A 23,125-nucleotide genomic window follows, 5' to 3' on the forward strand; every position below is an offset into this window, starting at 1 on the left:
CCAGATTCCTCAAGAACACCCGAGAAAACAGTAAAACAGAACACTGAAATATTCATAAAAAGGTTAGTATGCCACACTAAAAAGGACTCTAAAATGTTAAATAATACTCTCCAGTACTCTCAAAGTCACTGAAGTATCAACAATATCTTAATCTGAAATATACTACCGTGCCATTCACTACCTTATAGGCCACCAAAAATATTCCAAAATATTTGAGAATGTTAAAAAAAAATCATGAAGTTTCTAGGATATTCTAGAACCTGCAACAATTGATAATATTTTGAAACATTTGAAAACATTTGTTAGCTCAACAACACAGATATATCTTGAAATATTTTCCTTAAAACATACACTTTGCAAAAGAGGTGGACTGTCCTTGTGAACACTACAATGTGATAATGACCACTTCAAACAATCATACCTCCAGAAATGTAGCAGCTACCGATGCACAATGACTATAGTACCAAGAGCAGCACCTAACACAAAACCCAATGATTCATGGCAGGTGGTTTTTCATATAAATTAAGGACATTTATACAAATTGAACACAGCTGTATTGAGGACATGTTGACGTAGTACAGCTTTATAATTTGTGTATTTAACGGGTGAAGAAATTGTAAAACAATACTAAATCAGCATATTCTCAATACTGCTGTATTTAATTTAGTGAAAAAACTACATTCTTAATTATCTATCAAAATACTTACTTATGAACTACATTTGTCATGTACGGTATGGTTAATGCAGATGAGTAAGAAGAAGAAACCTGTAATTTCCAGATACAGTATTACTAATGTTTAAATATATAATATTACTAATGTTTAAATATATGGATGTATCATTGCAAAGCAATATGAGATGGAACGAGCATGTGGAAACTGCGGGACGGAACAAATGGTCAACTTTGGTTCATTGGGAGAATTTCAGGAAACAGTGACTCACCTGTAAAGGAGACCACATATACGACACTGGTGTGACCTATTCTTGAGAACTGCTCGAGTGTTTGGGATCTGTACAGGTCAGATTCAAGGAAGACATTTAATTAATTCAGAGGAGGGCTGCTAAATTTGTTACCGGTAGGTTCCAACAAAATGTAAGTGTTACAGAGATGCTTCAGTAACTCAAATGGGAACCCCTGGAAGGAAAGTGACATTCCTTTTGGGAAACATTATTGAGAAAATTTAGAGAACCGGCATTTGAAGCTGACTGCTGAATGATTCTACTGCCACTAACATACATCACACATAAGGACCACAAAGATAAGATACAAGAAAATAGGGCTCATACGGAGGCATATATACAGTTGTTTTCCCTCACCCTATTTGCGAGTGGAACAGGAGGGGAAATGACAAGTAGCAGTGCAGGGTACCCTCTGTTACACACCTTATGGTGGCTTGCAGAGCATCTATGTAGATGTAGCTGTAGATGTAGATGTAGATCCTGATATATGGTAAGTATACACATAAATTCTTTGGGTTCCCACCCCTAGAGCAAGCTACATATAACTAATGGTAAGAAAAGCATGATTCTTTCAAATTAATACCACAACACCTTAACATTTGTTTTTGTGCCTTATTTTTAGCGACACTAAATGCTAATCTTGCTGTAAATTACAGTCTTTCAAGTTGAAATGGCAGTTTGGAGGATACAAGCAGAATGATCAGAATAAATGCTGTTTTTCCTTATCTTTTTCTGATATTATTCTTGCTTGAATTATAGGATTTGATAACTGTTCACAACCATTTCTTGTTTTGGATTTTTAAGTTAATATCATCAGCTACTGCATTTCTTACAGCTAGAAAGGCTCTTTCCAATAACCAAGCTACTTATAAATGACTATGAGAAAAGCATGAATCTTTCAAATTAATATCACAACACATTAACATTTGTTTCTGTTCCTTATTTATAGTAATGTTAAATGCTATTCTTACTAGAAATTACAGACTTCTGAAATGAAATGGCAGTTTGGGAGATTCGAGCAAAATTGTCACAATAAATGCTATTTTTCCTTATCTTCTTCTGATATTATTCATGCTTGAATTATATGGTTTGATACTGTTCATGAACATAACTAATTTTGAATTTCTGAATAATATGAACAACTACTTCATTTCTTACTGCTAAAATGGCTCTTCCTAATAACCTACTTCAGTAACTTTGAACAACGTTTGGAAAAAATTTACCTATTTGTTCATTTGGGCTGCTGACAATGTTACATAAATCACAATCAATCAGCTGAGTGTCTTCACTAATTTCTAAGAACTTTTTTTGACAAAATGTTTTGCTTCTTCATCATTGGAAATCTGAACCCTCCAGTTTGTTCTTAAGAAATGATTTTTTTGAACATGCATTGATTTCATCTGCTAGAGTTAAATTTGCAATAAGTGAAAGCATTTGCTGAAAATGTCCAGAAAGTGCAAGTAATGTACCTCCCACTAACCCCAGATTAGCTCAGAGAGCTAGAACATTCTTGAATACTCTGGAGTATTCTACAATATGTGAAACATTTTACAATATTCTCAAACATTGTTGGGAATTCTGTAGGGAACAATCCAGCCAGTCTCAGCCACTTCAACATTCAATTCCAGGCTGCTTCACCGTTCTCCCATAAGGAGTCCAATGGTGTGAAGGCATCTCTGTTCACCCGCATCTTCATACCTAACCCCCACAGTTCCAAACCAAACTCTTTTCACAGATGGCAATGGAGTGTTACCATACCATATAATCACCAAATGGCTGCAGGATTGTGTAGCTGAATTATAGTGGGATGCGTAGACAAACCATGCTTGCATTTCTTATTTTGTTGCAAAGAGAGGCCCTCATTAGATGCCAATATTTTCATATGTACCCCCTGTAGTTCCAAAATTAAAACTTCTTTGTGGATTGTGGACGGAGAATCACGACATCATTTGACTCCCACTGGTTTGCAAAATTCAGTTGCCAAGCTTTGTCAGCATGCCAGGCATGACACACTTACTTTTATTATACAGGGTGAGTCGCGTAAGACGTAACACCCCCATTATTCCAGGGGTGATTGCAGGTATCGACAAGCGGTGTTCGGCGAATCATTGCTAACAATGGGGCACATACTTTGGTACATGCGCAATAATCACAATGTTTATATTGACCGAGATAATAAGGCAGGTAGATGTTTTTTAAATGGGACGCTATACTATTTTTACCATCATTTGAACGCTCTGGAAAAGATATGTATAATGATGTAACGCATGTTGCTATTGTGATTCAAATTTCGCTTAAAAGATGCTGGGTAGTATTGTACAATTGAAGGTCGAGGCAGTCGGAAATGGCTGGAGACTGTAAACACGCCTCGCGCGACCCACAGGCCGAGTTGCCGTGCTCTATGCAGCATGCACGGCCTACGGTACGTAGGTAAATCCTCATCCGCCCTCTTTTAAGCAAAGTTTGAATCACAATAGCAATATGCGTTACATCACTATTCAGGTCTTTTGAAGAGCGGTCGAATGACGGTAAAAAAAGTATAGCGTCCCATTTAAAAAACATGTACTTGCCTCATTATCTCGGTCAATATAAACGTTGTGATTATTGTGCATGTACTAACGTATGTGCCCCATAGTCCAATATGATTCACCAAAAACCGTACGCCGATACATTCAATTGCCCCCCGGAATAAAGGGGGTGTTATGTCTTATGTGATTCACCCTATATATACTGACACATTTTTCATGCAATTAGTAATGAAAAGAGGTCATTTTTATTAAAAATTTATGATTCAACATCTGTTAATTAACATTTCAATTCAAAAGTAAATATTGAATTCAGTCAAAAGTAAAATAAAAATAAAACAGAAGCTTCCACTTGGGAGAATCAAACTGGCAACCTCACAGTTATAAGACTAGACTGCTAAACACTCAGCTATGGACAATTCAGTTAACTTCAATGAATTATTTAAATTTAAGGGGCCCTGCAAAAATTCTAAGTCAATTCTTTTTGACTCTGTTTGAGAACTGCATTGTACTGCTTTAGCAAACTGATGCCTGCGCATTAACCTTCAAGTTCAATAAACATGAGGAAAATTGTGGAGGGCCAGTGCATAGGGTCATCTTGTGATAAGTTTAGAGATAATAAAAAAAAAGATAATCAAAGAATAAGTATTTTTTAAATGTGAATTTTTTGTCATATTTTCCTCATAATCTTCTTGCATATGGTCTTGTTAGATTGTACTATTAAAGTTAATACATCAGTATTAATTACTAAGTTCAAAGAAATGAAGTCAATAGATAATCAGTTGTGGAGTAACACAAAGAGAAATTTAAACTTGAAAAATAATATGTGTTCTAATAGGCATTTACCATTAATTAAGTAAATTTTCCAATACCTAGAATTAGAAGGCAAAATATACTATAATAGTACTTGTTCCAACAGTGGCAGTGAAACTGATGATGAACTGAGCCAGTCACAGCCATGGAAATGATCTTACCTGAGCATTCATGAATTCAAATAAGATATTCTTTTCCTTATTACTAAAGTCAGTGAAATATACTTCAACCATCTTATTACAAGCAAGCTGAACGTCTAGTAATGCTTTACGTAAGGCTGGATTCAGCAAGAAAAGCAGTTCATTAAGGGATTTTCTTGCATCGTGAATTTTCTTCCATTTTACATTCTTTCTCCAGACATAAAAGCCTTTCCACATACGAAACATAGAGAATGTTTTTATCTGAAATAATTAAAGATGAATATTTCTGTCAACATTTCAATGATGGTCCAACATAATTTCAAAGTATCATATGTAATTCTTCAACAAAGTTACAAATTCAATGTTTGTTCACCCATTATATCACAGGTCATTAAGATGTTGATAAGCAAATAAACTGTTCAAAACAAGAATGAGATTTTTCACACTGCAGCAGAGTGTGCACTGATATGAAACTTCCTGGCAGATTAAAACTGTGTGCCGGACCGAGACTCGAACTCGGGAACTTTGCCTTTCGCGGGCAAGTGCTCTACCATCTCGGTCCGGCACACAGTTTTGTTCAAAAGAAGTTTTACAACGCACTGTGACTAGCACAGGTAAAGCTACCAGTTTAATGGAGATAAAACTGGCTGCACGGGATTAGCCGAGCGATCTAATGTGCTGCAGTCATGGGCTGAGCGGCAGGTCCCGGCGGAGGTTCAAGTCCTCCCTCAGGCATGGGTGTGTGTGTTTGTCCTTAGGATAATTTAGGTTAAGTAGTGTGTAAGCTAGGGACTGATGAACTTAGCAGTTAAAGTCCCACAAGATTTCACACACATTTGAACATTTGAGGTAAAACTAAATCTGCAGTCTCTGTGCATCTCAGTAGAGTGTGTTATCCCCAATTGCAAACAGACCAGTGTGGCTTCTGTACACTGTCCAGTCTGTCAACAGACTCAAGGGCCATCTGAAGTATATAAGGAGGATTGTCAGCATGGAAAGCTGCCATTGAATCATCTTACACTAAAGAATTACCCTTTTAAGATTCACTCACTGTCATGAGCATGAGACACAAAACTGGGTTACTGTACCTATCTGCAACTCAGCATCTCCACTATATTGTGAGTAGAAACTTTCCTTTTCTTAATATAGAAACAGGTAACAATGTTACATCGCTGCTCATTGTAACAGTGCCACCCATCACCCAGCATTCAAAAACAATCGATTATATGACAGAAGAAAAAAAAAGTTTATGTGGTCCAAACATACCAAAGTGGACAAAAAAAAGTTTTCAGAATTGGCTCCAATGTTTGTAAAAGTATATAAATTTTATTAAGAATAAATACAATGCCTAACAAAAACTAATTACCATTTTAGCCTTCCATAATTATGTGAATGTATTTTAATTCAATTTTTAGCTCCCAGCCACAGAAATCTGTTTTGTTTTCATTTGATGTGAGAGCTGTAAACCAAGAGGAGACAGTAAAATCACTAAACGTAAATACAGTTCACATGGAGACTACCCCTCAACCCACTAACTCAGACTACTCTGCGCATGCATGAATCTGGCAGCTTGGGCACGCAAGAAAAATTTTTCTGGGTAGCATCTGGCTGCTTGTTGCTACTGCTGATACAGCTAACAGCCGCATTTCAAGTAGCCAGAAGTGGGAGAAGGTACTGCTGATACACAACTCAACTGAGCATGTACATAAGTCCATTTACAATTGCTCAAACGAACATAATACAAACTGTCATGACATCACGCCCATCGGAAGCAGTTTGTTGTTATAAAGTACTGCATAGTCTTCGTCCTAAAGCCTTTGATAAGTTTTACTGTTGGCAGACGTTTGTGTGTGCACTACGTTTTGTTGTTGTAAATGGCACATTTCCTTTGCTACTCAAGTTTTAGTTTTTTTCATTGCTGCAGTATTATTTTGCACTAGCAGGCTACAGTAAAATTCTTTGTTAGAGTATCAGTTCTTACCAGTCCAAACTACAAAAATTTAACTGAAAACTAAAACAATGAAAACTTCTCAGAATTCTAAAAAAGTCCCAGGCTTTTCCTGGTTTTCTCCCAGATGAAAAAATTCCCAGGGTTTTCCCGGATTTCCCCGAGTGTGTACACCCTGCTTGACACAACACAGATACTTAAGTTTTGGGGACTGCATTTCATCTCCAGTAATGCTTTATATGTGTGAGGAAAGGGGTGAAATCAATGTTCAGATTATTAAACTGTAGGTAGCGCTAAGTTGGATACATAAAATAGTTTCAACCCATAAAACTGTCAGAATATTTTATCACCCATTAAGACTGTAGTGATCAAACCAAATTATCATAATAATTGTGAAAGAACCTATTTACTTTAAGAAAAGAGCATGGTCTGATGGTGTACACTAAAATTGGCCCAAATGGTTATTTTACAATACCAGTTGCTGCAGTATTCATTATTTTTCAGTTCTGGTTATTTTCAACAGTATATATGCAGACTAAAGCAACAAATGAAAATCTCTACCAAGGCCTTGGTGCAAATTTGCATTCAGCACTTTAGTCTGCATATATACATCATTGATGTTTGAGACTTAAAAGGTCTCTGGAAACAGAGTTCAATTTGATTTTTAAAAGTTACTGATAACTGACAATTGTGATTAGCTGACACACAACAGAATGAGCAAACGCCATAGCTGACACACAACAAACTGAGCAAATGCCATATTTGATTTCACAATGTTGAATGTTATGTGCTTTATTTCCATGTTATAAGTTAGTTGCAACAACAACAAAAAATGTTACTTGCAGCTACCAGCACACCAAAGATCCATCACAGGCATATTTTTTCACTATCCTTGCTTCAAATATAATCACAGAAAATGTGATGTTAGTATATATAACATATGAAGTTAAAATCTTCTGGGTTATTAGTCCGCGTCATATTTCTTCTAAAATGATCGACATTTCAACCCCTCTGCTGGGATCTTCCTCAGGATCTTTGGTGCCCACTACTGCTAGAACACTGTCCTAGCAGTGGTGGACACTGCAAGATACTGAAGAAGATCCCAATAAAGGGGTCGAAACGCCAATCATTTTAGAAGAAATATGACACGGCCTAGTAACCAGAAGATTTTAACTTCAGTGACAACGGCCACGACAACCTGCAGACTTACACGTGAAACATGTCTGCGAGCATCAAATAACACAGCTGTAAACTAGCTGCCTTAAGAGTAGCACTGTGCATCACTGCATAAAATAATTGATATGTTGTGACACTAGATTCCTATACACCTACATAACTAATAAGCTTGAGAAAATCCATAAATACAGTAATCAAGCTTCAAACCAAGTTATAAAAATTGCACATGATTATTATCTGATGACTGCATAATTATATGAATGAAATAAATATTAGTATATACATCTAAATAAATTTTTCAGAGCCTCTAGAGTTCTAATTACATACTACTGAATATATCATAAGTAGCTAAATCATTCATATCATGGATTGATGAACTAATTGTCATCATCTCATGCCACCTTATGTTGTGTTTCATTTTTATTTAACTTTTGTTCCTTAATACAAAATTCCTTGGTGTGCCATATTGTGTAACAACAAGACACATAAAAGTGTCTTGGAGTATCTTTTAGCAACTCACAACAAAACGTAATTCTCCTATTTTGTATCTGAAAATTCAAACTGGCATACTTATTGTGCATGCAATGTAGTGTTAGATTGGTGATTTTCAAATGATGGAAAACAGGTATGCCTGAAGGCAACAAATCGCTACCAATGATGAAGCACTATGGTAACCATACCTCTATCTACACTAACATTTCCAATGCCCATGGCCTTGACGCCCATGCCTGACTACTGACTGCAAACCTACTAGCTTCTTCCAGGTCATCAAACGAACTATACCCTCATCCACAATTATTTCTCCTTTCAAGATATTGCCTAGACATTGGAGTAGTCCAAAAGCTGAAAATTTCTAGCAATATTGTTTCAATGTGCCTGTCAACTACTAAATGCCTCCTCTATGTGGGTGTAGTAATCTATAATTTTCATATCGTTCTTTAAAATACATAAGAATAAACAACAAAAGCAATATAAAATAACAATATATAAAAGTCCAAACATACTTCAGAATAACAATGGTATTACAAAAGTTGCAATGACAATGTATTTAAACAATGAAAAATGTGTCACTGTTTACCATTTCTGTGAATTGAATCAGCATTAATGCCACTAATACTTACTAATATCAAGTTACAATATCTGTCATACTCATATTCCCACTGCTGAAGACTAGTAAATACCATATCACCAGGATAAAATTGGGTCACTCCTTCGGAACTTATTGTCAGAAAATTCTGCTTATCAATATTTTTGTATGGAACCACTCTGAAATGTTTAAGGAATGGAAGTTATCATCTCATTCTCTGAACAGACAATTTAACTTTTCCATATTTATCTAGTGACTACACTACATATCTGTGCACACAGCATTCTTGAAATTAATAACAAACACAAAATCCAGATAACACAAGAACACTCAAATAGAAAGCACAGATAGCAAAAATTTAACAGCAAGAACCAATCTTATCAGAAACAGAAAAACAACTAAAATACATACAGGCAGACAATCTCATAGATAAAAGCGGAAGCTGCAAGAAGGGCTTCTGGTACATCAACTATTATCTCGGAACCTTTCATGTATTTTGCTTCCATTCTCTTACACACATAATTTGCATATTGTAGCGCTTTCTTGTTACACTATTAATAGTTTCCAGTTTTGGTACAATTTAATTGTTTTGAATATTTGTTCACTTTGTGCATATACACATGAACTGCACTGTAACATCAGTCTTCATGGGACAAAGAATGAACAGCTGGCAGAAAACTGTCTGACAGTTCCTTTGTTGTGCCTATCTACAACTCCATATCTCCACTATATGGTTAATAGCATTCTATCATTCACAATATTGGCAAGAAATAAAATACATTTTGAGAAAATTCATCAAAAAGCAGAAGTGCCTTGTCGCCATTACACAGACACAACATTTAGTTTTGAGAAGGCAAATTTTAAATTCTTGTATCACAAACTTTTAGCCCACAAAAACAGTAAAAAAAGTTGCTAGGGCATTTGACTACAACCACTCTATTTTTTAATGAGTTTTGCTGCAGTCTGGCTACTTAAAAGTTTCTTTTCACGGATCTTTGGAATTCAAGTCAGTGTAGGACATTATGGTGCTGTTCACACTTGTTCTTATTTCAATATAATCCTCACTTTACAACAGCTGGTTTTAACAAATAGACAGGGTTGCCACACTAAATCATCTGTCTTTTGTAGTAGTCAACTGTTTTCTGCAGGATTTTAGTATGCAGTAAGGTAGGAGAAGAAATGTGCTTTGATTTGAAGATGTAGACATGGGTGTCGGAAACTACTGTGTAAAATAATAGTGGTAGAGTTGTATGCAAGTTAGAAGCGAAGAGGAATGAAAGTGGTGGCTCCATATAGGGTTTGCTCTAATCCTCCAACCACCACCACCACAAACTTCCTTACTGTCTTCATGTAGTATAGATGAGCAAACAATGATGGGGTGGGCAGGGGGGGGGGGGGGGGCTGGATTCAAGTCACAATGAGGAAACAGGAGCTGAAACTGAAGCTGATGACACAAGCTACTGCCCATGGCCTGGCATATGCACTGAGCCTGCGCAGGAATACCAGTTGAAAAACTGCACAGAGGGCAGGCACCCACATCCGGAGGTGGAGTAGCAAACTAAGACAGAGGCATCTCAATGACCACAGAGGGACTTGAGGCAGCATGTGGGACAGCACACCAGGAAGAGAGGTCCATCCCATCCTCATTGCCAAATGTTGTGTATAACTTTGTACACAATGGTAATAAGCGGTGGGCCAGAGAGTGGTGCATTAACTGTCATTGTAGGAAAGCTGGACAGTAGTAGAAATGATAAGTGAATAAGTAACACAGCAAAAAGAAAATTTACTTAACTTTTATTCCTCCAAACATACAAAGAGTTATTACGAAATATGCAACAACAGAGTATGTTATGGTAGCAAAGCGCAGTCACAGTACTGAGCTGCTAGAGTCATGGCTCAGTGAGTAAGCTTCAATGGGTCCACCAGATCCCACATGTCAACTATTGGTGCCTCACAGAAATTTGCAATTTCACTGCTTGTAATGGATTATTCCCCCCCCCCCCCCCCCCCCTTTCATTGTTTTTTGTTTTCTTTTTGTACATGTAAAGCCAAATGTCAATTAACAAATTGCTTTGCACCAGAGATAATGTTTTAATAGTAATAATAATAATAATAATAATAATAATAATAATAAGAGAGAGAGAGAAGAGACATGCTCTTCAATTGATTAATTTCTGTATCTTCACCTGTTCATTTCTATAAGTGGTAGCAGGCGGACGTATGACTAGCTCCGCTGTGCCAGTATTGTTTCAAAATGTGTATTCAAACTCTATATTAAAAAGTGTAATAAAATTTTTTAGGAAGGGAAGTTTATTCATATATACATTTACATCAATTACACGCGTCTGTTCATCATTTTGCCCATGCTGAGAATCCTGCATCAGGAAGTTCAAAGCAGCAAGATAATTTGTGTGAGCAGTGGATGATGATGATGATGATGATGATGATTTATGGTGGAGGGTGCTAAATAGCTAGGTCATCAGTGTCCTTGCATTAATGTTATACCAAAGACGATTTTCACAATTTATGGAAGAAGATCAATAAACTGGAAAACTAAGTTTGATCTCACCACAGGAAACATAAAGCAACCCCAAGAAGGTGAGGTTCATAAAAGCTCATAATAAAATCCCAGCGAGATACAGTGGGATAATTAAATAATATCATGGATAAAATACCAGTAAGGAAGCTGTTAGAAAAGGGACAAATAACTGGGGCTGGATGATGACAGAAATAATACGTGACCTAGCCACTCTGTGACACATTAAGATCTCACACTCAGTATTTTGACATTGAAGGTCTGTTGATATTAGCATAAGTTAAAGTTCACCCAGGATATGTGTACCTTCCACTGTCTTTCAATTATTCTTTCCAATTACTTTTTTTAATTATTCGAGTAGCAATTATTAATCAGTTTCAATTAATTTGCCCATCCACTCACACATTATGCCACTATTCAATGGTGACCATTTAAAGGTCGGCGCCGAGCAGAATATGAACAGAACTTTCAGTTGTTGAGATAAAAATTTTTTGAGATAAATGATCCCTTTTTTGTTACAAGAAACTAATGAGACTTTTATTGTATTTCTTACATGTCTGTGAGAGCGGGAATAAGAATAACGTTGAAGGAGCAAATTAAAATTAAATTCTGCCTACAAACGAGATGCGCCAGGAATGCTGGTTTCAGGTAAGGGTAGGAAGCTGCTAGGCTGCATGCTTGTATGGCGGTGCTTGGTGCCGTCTCTCTGGCAGTAGATAATCTCTTTTCTTTCCAATTAATATCCTTTATGGAAAATGCATTTCTAAAGAAAAGATGAAAATTTGTATAAAGTCAACATTAAAGTGCAAGATAAACCATCAAATTCTATACGACTGTGTCAGATCATAATCAGGTTTATTAGTGAATATGCACATAAAAATACTTTAATTGAAAGGTACCGATACAGAAAAAATTTCATTTTTGAAAAACTTTTATTCTTAATTTTGTTAAACACTATTCACAATGGAGTCAGAGGAAATGGCCATTGTTGAACATTCATTACAAAATGCAATATACCAAGACGTTGGAAATCCGAGCTTGGCAACAGTTGAAAGTAACGCGCCAACTCGTGAACTGGCCAATGGCTACAAAAACAATGAGGTTAATGTCCCACTATCAATAAATGATGACAACTGATATAAAACTAACCATGATGTCACTTTTATGATGCTCAAATACTGAAACTGAAGTGCACGACAGCGAAAATTTCTTTGATTATTTGCTCACAACGTCATGAACGCAAGAGCAGAAAACAGTTCGTAAAAGCAATGTAAATACTAGTGACACCCACAATTTGACACAACTCATGCAACTAATAACACAACAGTTTACAAAACAACAGGAATTTCAGCAATGTGTAACACAACAACTTAAAGGTATGACACAGCAGTTCATAAAGCATCAGGAAAATATACAGCAAAACAAGGCATTTAATGATTTCAAGGACAGTATTAGTCAATAGTTCAGTGAGGTGAGCAAAACTATGTGCACTGAATTATCTGACGAACTAACCAGGAAGTTGACCAAGCTAGGTAAAATAATAACATGCCCTGCAATGAATATGTTAAAGGAAAAAGTATTATCTGTAGACGATAAACTGGAACAACTGGCAGGTGAGTTACTAAACCTTAGTGAAGTATATTCTCTAATTCAGGAGATGCAACCCCAAGTGGTTGGGACAGTAAAAAATTTGACTGGTGCAGTAAGTGAGCTGCAAGACATATGGAAAAACTTAGCTATACAAGTAGACCAATTAAACTTAGAGTCAAAATTTGCCAAAAAACAGAGAGTTAAGATATGTACAGATATAAAGGAAATAACTGAAAAAGTTGAAGCCAGGATGCTGGATAAGGGCAGCACCCTTGCTGAAAAGGTAGTGACAGAGTGCAAAATTTATGTAGATACTCTAGTTGAAGCACTAATAGAGAAAGATGATCAACTTCTAGTTAACATAGATTTAGGATGAAAGGAAGCAGAGGAAAGGTTATGAGGCAGTATTGCTAAAACTACTGACATTTGAAAACAATATTTGACAGAAATAAACCCATCTTTTTAGAAGAGTTACGTACTTTCACTGGTTACCCATAATACGGGGCTTGCCCGTCAAAGAAAATAGCAAATGTTGCAGAATGCAACAACACTTGCCAGCAGCTGAAACTGTTGAGCAAGCGCAGTTGCCATGCGCTACGACACAAGTGAACATAAACAGCCCTGTCACTGACAGCATGGCATGTTTGTCAACATTACTTTCAGATGAGGGATTACTTAGGCATCGACAATTTCTGGTATCTACCTCTGAAGGGAAAAGAGCAAATCCCATGGTCTTTATCAGAGCATTCTGAAATTTTTACTTTGTACTTGGACTGAAGTCCAGAAAATTAGATTTGCTGTTGGATACACACAGGGTGACATTCTGCTATGGGCTAAGGACATGGCGGAATATTGCCACTACTATGAACAGTTTGAGAGAGCCTTTCTGGATAAATATTGGTCTAAGGCTGTACAAGAGAGGCTCAGACATGAGGTACTCAACCCAGCTCCATTCAATAGCAAACATAGAGGCTTAAGGGGCTATTTTTAAAAATATTTGAATAAAACCAGATACTGGATGAACCCAGTATCTCAAGTAGACGTGCTGAAAATTTTAAAGAGAAGGTGAGGACAAGATGGGTAAAAAGAGGGGGAGTAGGGTATGGACAGAGGGAAGGGATAGAAAGATATAGTCCAAGAGAGGGGGCAGAGGTGATGAACAAAGAGAGGGGAGAAGGAGATCGAGAGACAAAGAGAGAGCAAGGAAGAGATAGACCAGATAGAGCAGGGATGAGGTGGACAGGGAGACCACGGCAGGAAGAGTTGACACACAGAGAGTGGAATAGGAGATGAGTTCAATTCATTTGTCAAATGCATGCACAAGCGATACTGCTTGCAAAAAGATGGTCTACATACATAAAGCAGAAAGTATGTATGTACGTCTGTATGTATGTATGGGGTCTCCTTCCAAGCCGTGGATAAATTCCAGACAAATTTGGCACACAAACAGCAAATTTCATGAGAATCAGCACAGTTGGGGTTTATAGCCTTCTACTTCCAACAGGAGCAGAGATACAGGCAATCAAGTGTTTTGTAACCCCACCCTCTGTGTTACAGACTGCCCTGTACAACGGTATCCCTTATCGACCTGCTTTGCAGGGCAGCCAATATGTGAGGGTCAGAAAACTGGTTTATGGTAAAGAATTTAACTTTTACTATTACTAACACTCATATTATGCAATTCCACATAAATCAAAATAACTTAAATATACCAGAAGTGGAGAGCAATGGACACAACTGGACAAAGCTCTGCATGCAAAATTCTCAGGCATATAGATGAATACTAAATTGTGGCTGTACAAGTACAAAAAGCTCTGTTCTGCTTGTTTTACACTAAGTAATCTCTCTTCGTTTCTTGATCTGATCAAAAAAGTATTTACATCATAGAAGTGTGCAGTAAGGATAACATGAAAAATTGGTAACCAAACATCTTGCAGAAGCCTCTGCAAAAAACTAGGGACTCTTATACTAAAATGACAATGCACATACAGCATAACCCCACTTTTACATTCCCAAAATTAACATTTTACCACCATTTATGACATTTTTTATCAGTCCTGCCAAATTTCATATGCCCCAAGGTTGATTTCCACCTGATTTTGCGTCAACTTATTTATAATTTTCCTGCAATTTACACATTATGAAAAAATGTTTGTGGAGAAAAAATGATGCTGGCATGATGTTGGCCATCCAGTAGTGTTTACAAATATTTATTTGGTTAAGTTTATTGACACCAATGCACTCTACTCAGCAGATCTGAACCGGTAAACGTGTAAAGTTGGAACAATTGTTGCCATATCTCCTGCCACTGCCAAGCTCTACTTGGCGTGGTGGCTTTTGTGAGTAACTAGGTTCATTCAAATGAAGATATACTCACCAATCACAACCATTTACAAACTGTATCTACTGCGCAAACACAGTTTCGTGATTGTTGTGATCATTGTGACACCTTTGTCGAACCATATTGAGCGTCTTTCGGCGTATGGCCAAGTGGAGCGCTAGTTGACACAGTCAGTCACTTTGCCTGGCTCAAATGTTTTTTAGTTTAAATATAGAGCCGGTTACATGTTTTATTCATGCTGTTTCAAGAATTTATCCTCACTGTCAAGTGCAGTATTCACAATGTATTTTTTGTGATGTTACACAAACAAACAATGTGAGTGATAGTTTGTGTGTGTGTGTGTGTGTGTGTGTGTGTGTGTGTGTGTGTGTGTAAATTTCTACAGAACTGATGAGGTACAGTACCTGATAACCTCAAAAAGATGACAACAGTGCAAGAGACGCAGAAAAACACATATTCGAACAGCATACAAAATACTGACATTCACATTTGCATTTGACAGCAAAAAATTCCCGAAATACGTCATGCGAAACATGAAAGAATATGTAACTAGCGCAGTGTTTTAATAGTTAAATAATGAATGACAGCTGCAGGCTTTCAAAAACATCGATTATGACATATGAAATTGAGTAAAATGTTCCTACTTCCCAGACAGTTATCCGTTCCAGTTATATAAGTGGTTTTCATTAGATAATAAACCTTTATTAAGTAATAGACAAGTCCCTGACAAGTCTTCTGATGCCTGTTCTATGCATATATCATACATAACATGCAAAAATGCAAGGGGGTCTCCTATACATAACTTTTATAGCTTAAAATGTTATTTTCCACATTTTACGTTTTCTTCCATTTTAGACCATTTTTTGTGTTGTTGTGTTACGATTTTTTGGAGAAACTTGTGGCACTGTCTAGTGGAAAAAACAAAACACTATTTCAGAACATGGCAGAACATGGTTTTGGGTTTCTTTTGACAAAAAATTAAACATATATCTAACAGTCAATATAAAATAAGTAAAATAGAGTACATCCAGTGGACACAGGTTCCTTTCATTCTCATATAATAACAAAATACACATTTTTTTAACGATTTGGAGATGTTTGTTTTGAGGTATCGAATACATGAATTGGAATAAATACTTCAGGTGGTATATAAATCTGATTTTGACAAGTTAAAATAGCCGTACTATAGGTGCAACCACAACGGAGAGGTATCTGTTGAGAGGCCAGCTAACGTGTGGTTCTTGAAGAGGGGCAGCAGCCTTTTCAGTAGTTGCAGGGGAAACAGTCTGGATGATTAACTGATCTGGCCTTGTAACACTAGCCAAAACGGCCTTGCTGTGCTTGTAATGCGAACGCTTGAAAGCAAAGGGAAACTACGGCCGTAATTTTTTCCCGAGGGCATGCAGTTTTTCTGTATGGATAATTGATGATGGTGTCCTCTTGGGTAAAATATTCTGGAGTTAAAATAGTCCCACATTCAGGTGGGGACTACTCTGGAGGACGTTGTTATCAGGAGAAAGAAAACTGATGTTCTATGGATCGGAGCATGGAATGTCAGATCCCTTAATCAGGCAGGTAGGTTAGAAAATTTAAAAAGGGAAGTGGATAGGTTAAAGTTAGATATAATGGGAATCAGTGAAGTTCAGAGGCAGGAGGAACAAGACTTCTGGTCAGGTAAATACAGGATTATAAATACAAAATGAAATAGGGGTAATGTAGGAGTAGGTTTAATAATGAATAGGAAAATAGGAATGCGGGTAAGCTACTACAAACAGCACAGTGACAGCATTATTCTGGCCAAGACAGATATGAAGCCCATACTTACCACAATAGTACAAGTTTATATGCCAACTAGCTCCGCAGATGACGAAGCAATTGATGAAATGTATGATGAGATAAAAGAAATTATTCAGATAGTGAAGGGAGACAAAACTTTAATAGTCATGGGTGACTGGAACTGGACAGTAGGAAAAAGAAGAGAAGGAATCGTGGTAGGTGAATATGGAATTGGGGCAAGGAATGAAAGAAGAAGCCGCTTGGTAGAGTTTTGCACAGAGCATAACTTAATCATAGCTAACACTTGGTTCAAGAATCATAAAAGAAGGTTGTATACATATAAGAAGCCTGGAGATACTGGAAGGTATCAGACAGATTATATAATGGTAAGACAGAGATTTAGGAACCAGGTTTTCAATCGTAAGACATTTCCTGGGGCAGATGTGTATTCTGACCACAATCTATTGGTTATGAACTGCAGATTGAAAGTGAAGAAACAGCAAAGAGGTGGGAATTTAAGGAGATGGGACCTGGATAAACTGAAAGAACCAAAGGTTGTAGAGACTTTCAGCGAGGGCATTAGGGAACAATTGGCAAGAATGGGTGAAAGAAATATAGTAGAATAAGAATGGGTAGCTTTGAGAGATGAAATAGAGAAGACAGCAGAGGATCAGGTAGGTAAAAAAGACAAGGCCTAATAGAAACCCTTGGGTAACAGAAGAGATATTGAATTTAATTGAAGAAAGGAGAAAATACAAAAATGCAGTAAATGAAGCAGGCAAAAAGGAATACAAACATCTCAAAAATGAGATCGACAGGAAGTGCAAAATGGCTAAGCAGGGATGGCTAGAGGACAAATGTAAGGATGTAGGGGCACATATCACTAAGGGAAAGATAGATACTGCCTAAAGGAAAATTAAAGAGACCTTTGGAGAAAAGAGGACGACTTGCATGAATACCAAGACCACAGATAAAAACCCAGTACTTAGCAAAGAAGGGAAAGCAGAAAAGTGGAAGGAGTATATAGAGGGCCTATACAAAGGCAATGTTCTTGAGCACAGTATTATAGAAATGGAAGAGAATGTAGATGAAGATGAAATGGGAGCTATGATACTGCGTGAAGAGTTTGACAGAGCATTGAAAGATCTAAGTCGAAACAAGGCCCCGGGAGTAGACAACATTCCATTAGAACTACTGACAACCTTGGGAGAGCCAATCCTGACAAAACTCTACCATCTGGTGAGCAAGATGTGAGACAGGCGAAATACCCTCAGACTTCAAGAAGAATATAATAATTCCAATCCCAAAGAAAGCAGGTGTTAACAGATGTGAAAATTAGCGAACTATCACTTTAATACGTCACGGCTGCAAAATACTAACACGAATTCTTTAAAGATGAATGGAAAAACTGGTAGAAGCCAACCTTGGGGAAGATCAGTTTGGATACTGTAGAAATGTTGGAACACGTGAGGCAATACTGACCCAACGACTTATCTTAGAAAATAGATTAAGGAAAGGCAAACCTATGTTTCTAGCATTTGTAGACTTAGAGAAAGTTTTGACAATGTTAAGTGGAATACTCTCTTTCAAATTCTGAAGGTGGCAGGGGTAAAATACAGGGAGCGAAAGGCTATTTACTATACGTACAGAAACCAGATGGCAGTTATAAGAGTCGAGGGGCATGAAAGGGAAGCAGTGGTTGGGAAGGGAGTGAGACAGGATTGTAGCCTATCCCCGATGTTATTCAATCTGTATATTGAGCAAGCACTAAAGGAAACAAAAGAAAAATACGGAGTAGGTATTAAAAGCCCTGGAGAAGAAATAAAAACTTTGAGGTTCAATGATGACATTGTAATTTTGTCAGAGACAGCAAAGGACCTGGAAGAGCAGTTGAACGGAATGGGCAATGTCTTGAAAGGAGAATATAAGATGAAAATCAACAAAAGCAACACGAGGATAATGGAATGTAGTCGAATTAAATTGGGTGATGCTGCTGGAATTAGATTAGGAAATAAGACACTTAAAGTAGTAAAGGAGTTTTGGTATTTGGGGAGCAAAATAACTGATGATGGTCGAAGTAGAGAGGATATAAAATGTAGACTGGCAATGGCAAGGAAAGTGTTTCTGAAGAAGAGAAATTTGTTAACATCGAGTTTAGATTTAAATGTCAGGAAGTCGTTTCCGAAAGTATTTGTATGGAGTGTAGCCTTGTATGGAAGTGAAACGTGGACAATAAATAGTTTAGACAAAAAGAGAATAGAAGCTTTCAAAATCTGGTGCTACAAAAGAATGCTGAAGATTAGATGGGTAGATCACAAACTAATGTGGAGGTATTGAATAAAATTGGAGAGAAGAGAAATTTGTGGTGCAACTTGACTAGAAGAAGGGATCGGTTGGTAGGGCATATTCTGAGGCATCAAGGAATCACCAATTTAGTATTGGAGGGCTGGGTGGATGGTAAAAATCATAGAGGGAGACCAACAGATAAGTACACTAAACAGATTCAGAAACATGTAGGCTGCTGTAGGTACTGGGAGATGAAGAAGCTTGCACAGGATAGAGTAGCATGGAGAGCTGCATCAAACCAGTCTCTGGACTGAAGACCACAACAACAACAACAAAATAGCTTAAAATTCATAATCGTTTACACAATCAGGTGAAATGTTAAAATAGCTTAAACTTCATACTTGTTTATACAATCATGTGAAATGTTACAAACTTTAAGTACAATAATCATATTGGGTACAGTGGTAAAATTATACATAAATAACAATTTTGATTGGGATTAATAGATAGATATAAAAGGCTGGAGACAGAGGGAGAGAAAGTGAGAGGGAAAGAGATGATGGAAAGAGTGATTTTATGACAGCGAACTTTACATGGCAAGAGGGTCTTAAGATTATATCTGTTACATGTAATAACTGCCTAAAGGTTGGGGTAATACATTGGTTAATGCTTTAAAATATGCAGGTGGATGTACAATTTGTGCCAGTAGTTGATGTACGTATAGTTTCAAGCTGACAGAGGCACAAGCTGCTAGTGTGATGATATATATGTAAATGAGGTCTTGCAGCTGCTCTTGGCAGCTATCATGGTAACATAACTAAATATTAATGGTAAATATTAAGGAGTGTGTGTGTGTGTGTGTGTGTGTGTGTGTGTGTGTGTGTGTGTGTGTGTGTGTGTGTGTGTGTGTGCAATTTTAATGATGTAAGCAGTTCCTGAAAACAGAGATGATACTATTGTAAATATTGTCATTTTTGTCATTTAATATGGATTCAGGTTCAGGGTGTATACGTGGATGACGAAAAAAAAATTCCTGGCTATTTCCTGGTTAAAAATACACTTTCTCCCGGGTGAAAATACACTTTTCCCGTGTTAAGCGACGGTATACTTTTCCTCAGAACTGTAAAACTTATCAACCATTGAATCATTATGGTCTTATAAACGGGAGAAAAAACATGTTTTGGAAATATTTGTGATGTGCATCAACATATACGCTGCATATTTTCGTATTATGAAAATATAAATTCGAATTCCACGAAACACTGCATGTTACTTTCTGAAGCATTGAAATTGAGATTGCAGTGCACTTTTGTAAGCCAGTCATAGCTCGTGTCATGCGATCTCGCCAGCCAATGACGGTAGATATTTAGAGTATAGGACACATGATGTAGTCAGCCAATAGCAACATCACTGTTACGTAGCGCAACCACATAAATAGGAAAAGTTAATGGTTTAAAATAATACATATAGTGTTGCTACAAGAAAAGCAAAGCTTTCACATGTAATATTGGTCTCGAAGATTAATCGGTTGCAAGAGAATTTAAGCTTTCATATATAATATTACACTTTAATATACATCACACAAATGTGCCAGAAAATTTTTTAATAACAACATAAAAGGCTGATTATCTGGGCTACAAATTCTCAAATGATCATCCTCACAGAGCTGATTTTTAAATGAGAGTCAAACGCTCTGTGATAAGAAATTCATCATACATTCTTGCACATAGTTCATCTTGTGTAAAAGGAAATTTACTTTGAAAGTAACGCTTTTCCAACCACCATTCTCACTATTTCCCAGCAGCCTGTTAGAAATAAGTTCATTTCATCAGTTGCCAGAGAGTGCCAAATAACAGGCGTCACCACACTTGCGCAGCTACAATGACGCAGGTAGCCCGTATGATTGTACGTGTAAAACGTTAAAGGACTTCATTGTTCTGCAAGGCGACTAATGTTTGACTGTTAGCAAGGTGGAAATGAAATAAAATCTGAAACTAATAACTTATTTTAGCCTTCCGTAATTATGTGAATGTATTTTAATTCACTTGAGAGCTCCCAGCCACAGAAGTTCATTTTGTTTTCATTTGAGCAGGCCGCTGTGGCCAAGCGGTTCTAGGCGGTTCAGTCTGGAACCACGCTGCTGTTACGGTCGTAGGTTCTAATCCTGCCTCAGGCATGGAGGTGTGTGATGTCCTTAGACTGGTTAGGTTTAAGTAGTTCTAAGTCTATGGGACTGATAACCTCAGATTTTAAGTCCCATAGTGCTTAGAGCCATCTGAACTATTTTTGTTTTCATTTGACGTGAGAGCAATACATGAAGAGGAAACAACAAACTCACTAAACGTAGACACGGGTCACATGGAGACTACCCTCCTCCCCATTACAACTCAAGAGTGCTCTGTTACAGTTCTACGATATTTCCGAACCGGGGCAATACTAAATAGTGGCGTCCTCCCTCCCCCTTCCTCCAGCGTTTGAGGTAGGACACCAAAAATTAAATTGACTTTTCAAAAAATGTTTATTTTGCAGCGCATATCTTTCTGCAGAGTCTGATACGTAAAACATGTGTCTTCGAAGAAATGTAAGACATGTTATTTGGTCTTTAGTGTGCCTAAGTGCAGTGTCACGCCACTTCACACTGCCGGCCAGGAGAACAAGAACTCTTCAGAACATTTGCACTCTTTATTGCCTATTAGCTAATAACCTGATGTTTTGTGTGACATAAAATTAAATACAGAATACATAAAATCAGTAAAGACAAGAGACAAGTAAGACGCAGTACACATTTCTCCAATTCTTAAGTCCTAGTTTTTTCTCTCTCTCTCTCTCTCTCTAATCATGCTATGGCTTTACATAGTGTGCTTTCCTTTCTGCAAAAGAATCTATTATCTCATCGAAGTTCCTCAAACCTTTTGCTATATGAAAAAACGAAATTTCGTTGTCTAATACTGAAAAAGCTGTTAATACAAATAGTACCCAAGACTGGTGTTGTTTCTGGAGCTGATTATGCGTATTTTGTCACTGTCTGCCAGATAAAACAAAACAGGCCTGTCTAATATTGCAGCAATTGTAATACACCCCAAATAAACGAGACTTGTCTTGGAGCAAATGGTAATTTTTACCACACGACAGAATATAATTCACAAAGAACCACTATCAGATGCCTATTAGGCCTAGTACAAGCAAAAATCTTTGCTAGGAAATAGTTTCACATTTCATTCATATGCACCAGATTCTCATCTTCTCCTTCCTCATTCTAACAAACACTCTTGTCATTAGTAATTCTGTAACTATTCCTGCCAGTGTCAAAACTTCTTCTCCAGTTAACTTCACTAATCCTGCTACAATCACCGATTTAGTTATCCCGCATTCATTCTCCGGTTAGGCGTTATTACGTGTTCGCACAAAGTGTTTTCCGCACTACTCTCGGAATAGAACTTACGGCCTGCTGGCCGGGGACTGTGCAACTGGCCCTTACTAATGTAGCGGTCTGGGCAAAACCTTTCTATAAAAATTTCATTTTCTTGGATACACCAAGAAGATAACAAGTAATCTTTCTTAACTGTTAGTCATTTATTTCCACTCTGGTAGTCTGAATCTATGGCTTTCGCTAGTAACTGTAACAACGCTGATCATTTGCAAACCCAGTCAACCACACAAACAAACATTGGCATTTACCCGTTCAGCTTTATTCTGCTCAGCTCGTATGGCCCCGTCCCCTTTTCTCTGCAGGGAAGTTTACTTCTAGATGTGACAGGGATTCCCCTGGCAGACATCACCTACACTATGCATGCATCCAAAAATCACCTTATGATACATTCAGAAATCAACTCAGAATGTGTCCAAAAATGTTCAAAAACCAACAGGGATGTGTTTCAAAATCATATGAATAATCGATAGACCAACTTGTGCTGGATGCTACTCACTTTGTGAAACAAGGTTTGTTC

At 37.2% G+C, this 23,125-nt stretch overlaps 1 protein-coding gene across 1 annotated transcript in view; it reads right to left on the reverse strand.

Annotated features, from left to right (window-relative positions):
• Positions 1–23,125, reverse strand: part of LOC126260454 (dynein axonemal heavy chain 6) — a 1,163,459-nt gene that overhangs the window by 1,024,077 nt on the left and 116,257 nt on the right. Inside the window, exons 5-6 of the mRNA XM_049957783.1 lie at positions 8,684–8,828; positions 4,460–4,699 (exon numbers count right to left, since the gene is read on the reverse strand). Of these exons, the coding sequence (XP_049813740.1) occupies positions 4,460–4,699; positions 8,684–8,828 (385 nt within the window). The remainder of the gene's footprint in view (positions 1–4,459; positions 4,700–8,683; positions 8,829–23,125) is intronic.

Source organism: Schistocerca nitens, chromosome 5 (genome assembly GCF_023898315.1).
Source record: "Schistocerca nitens isolate TAMUIC-IGC-003100 chromosome 5, iqSchNite1.1, whole genome shotgun sequence".
NCBI classification, from domain to species: domain Eukaryota; kingdom Metazoa; phylum Arthropoda; class Insecta; order Orthoptera; family Acrididae; genus Schistocerca; species Schistocerca nitens.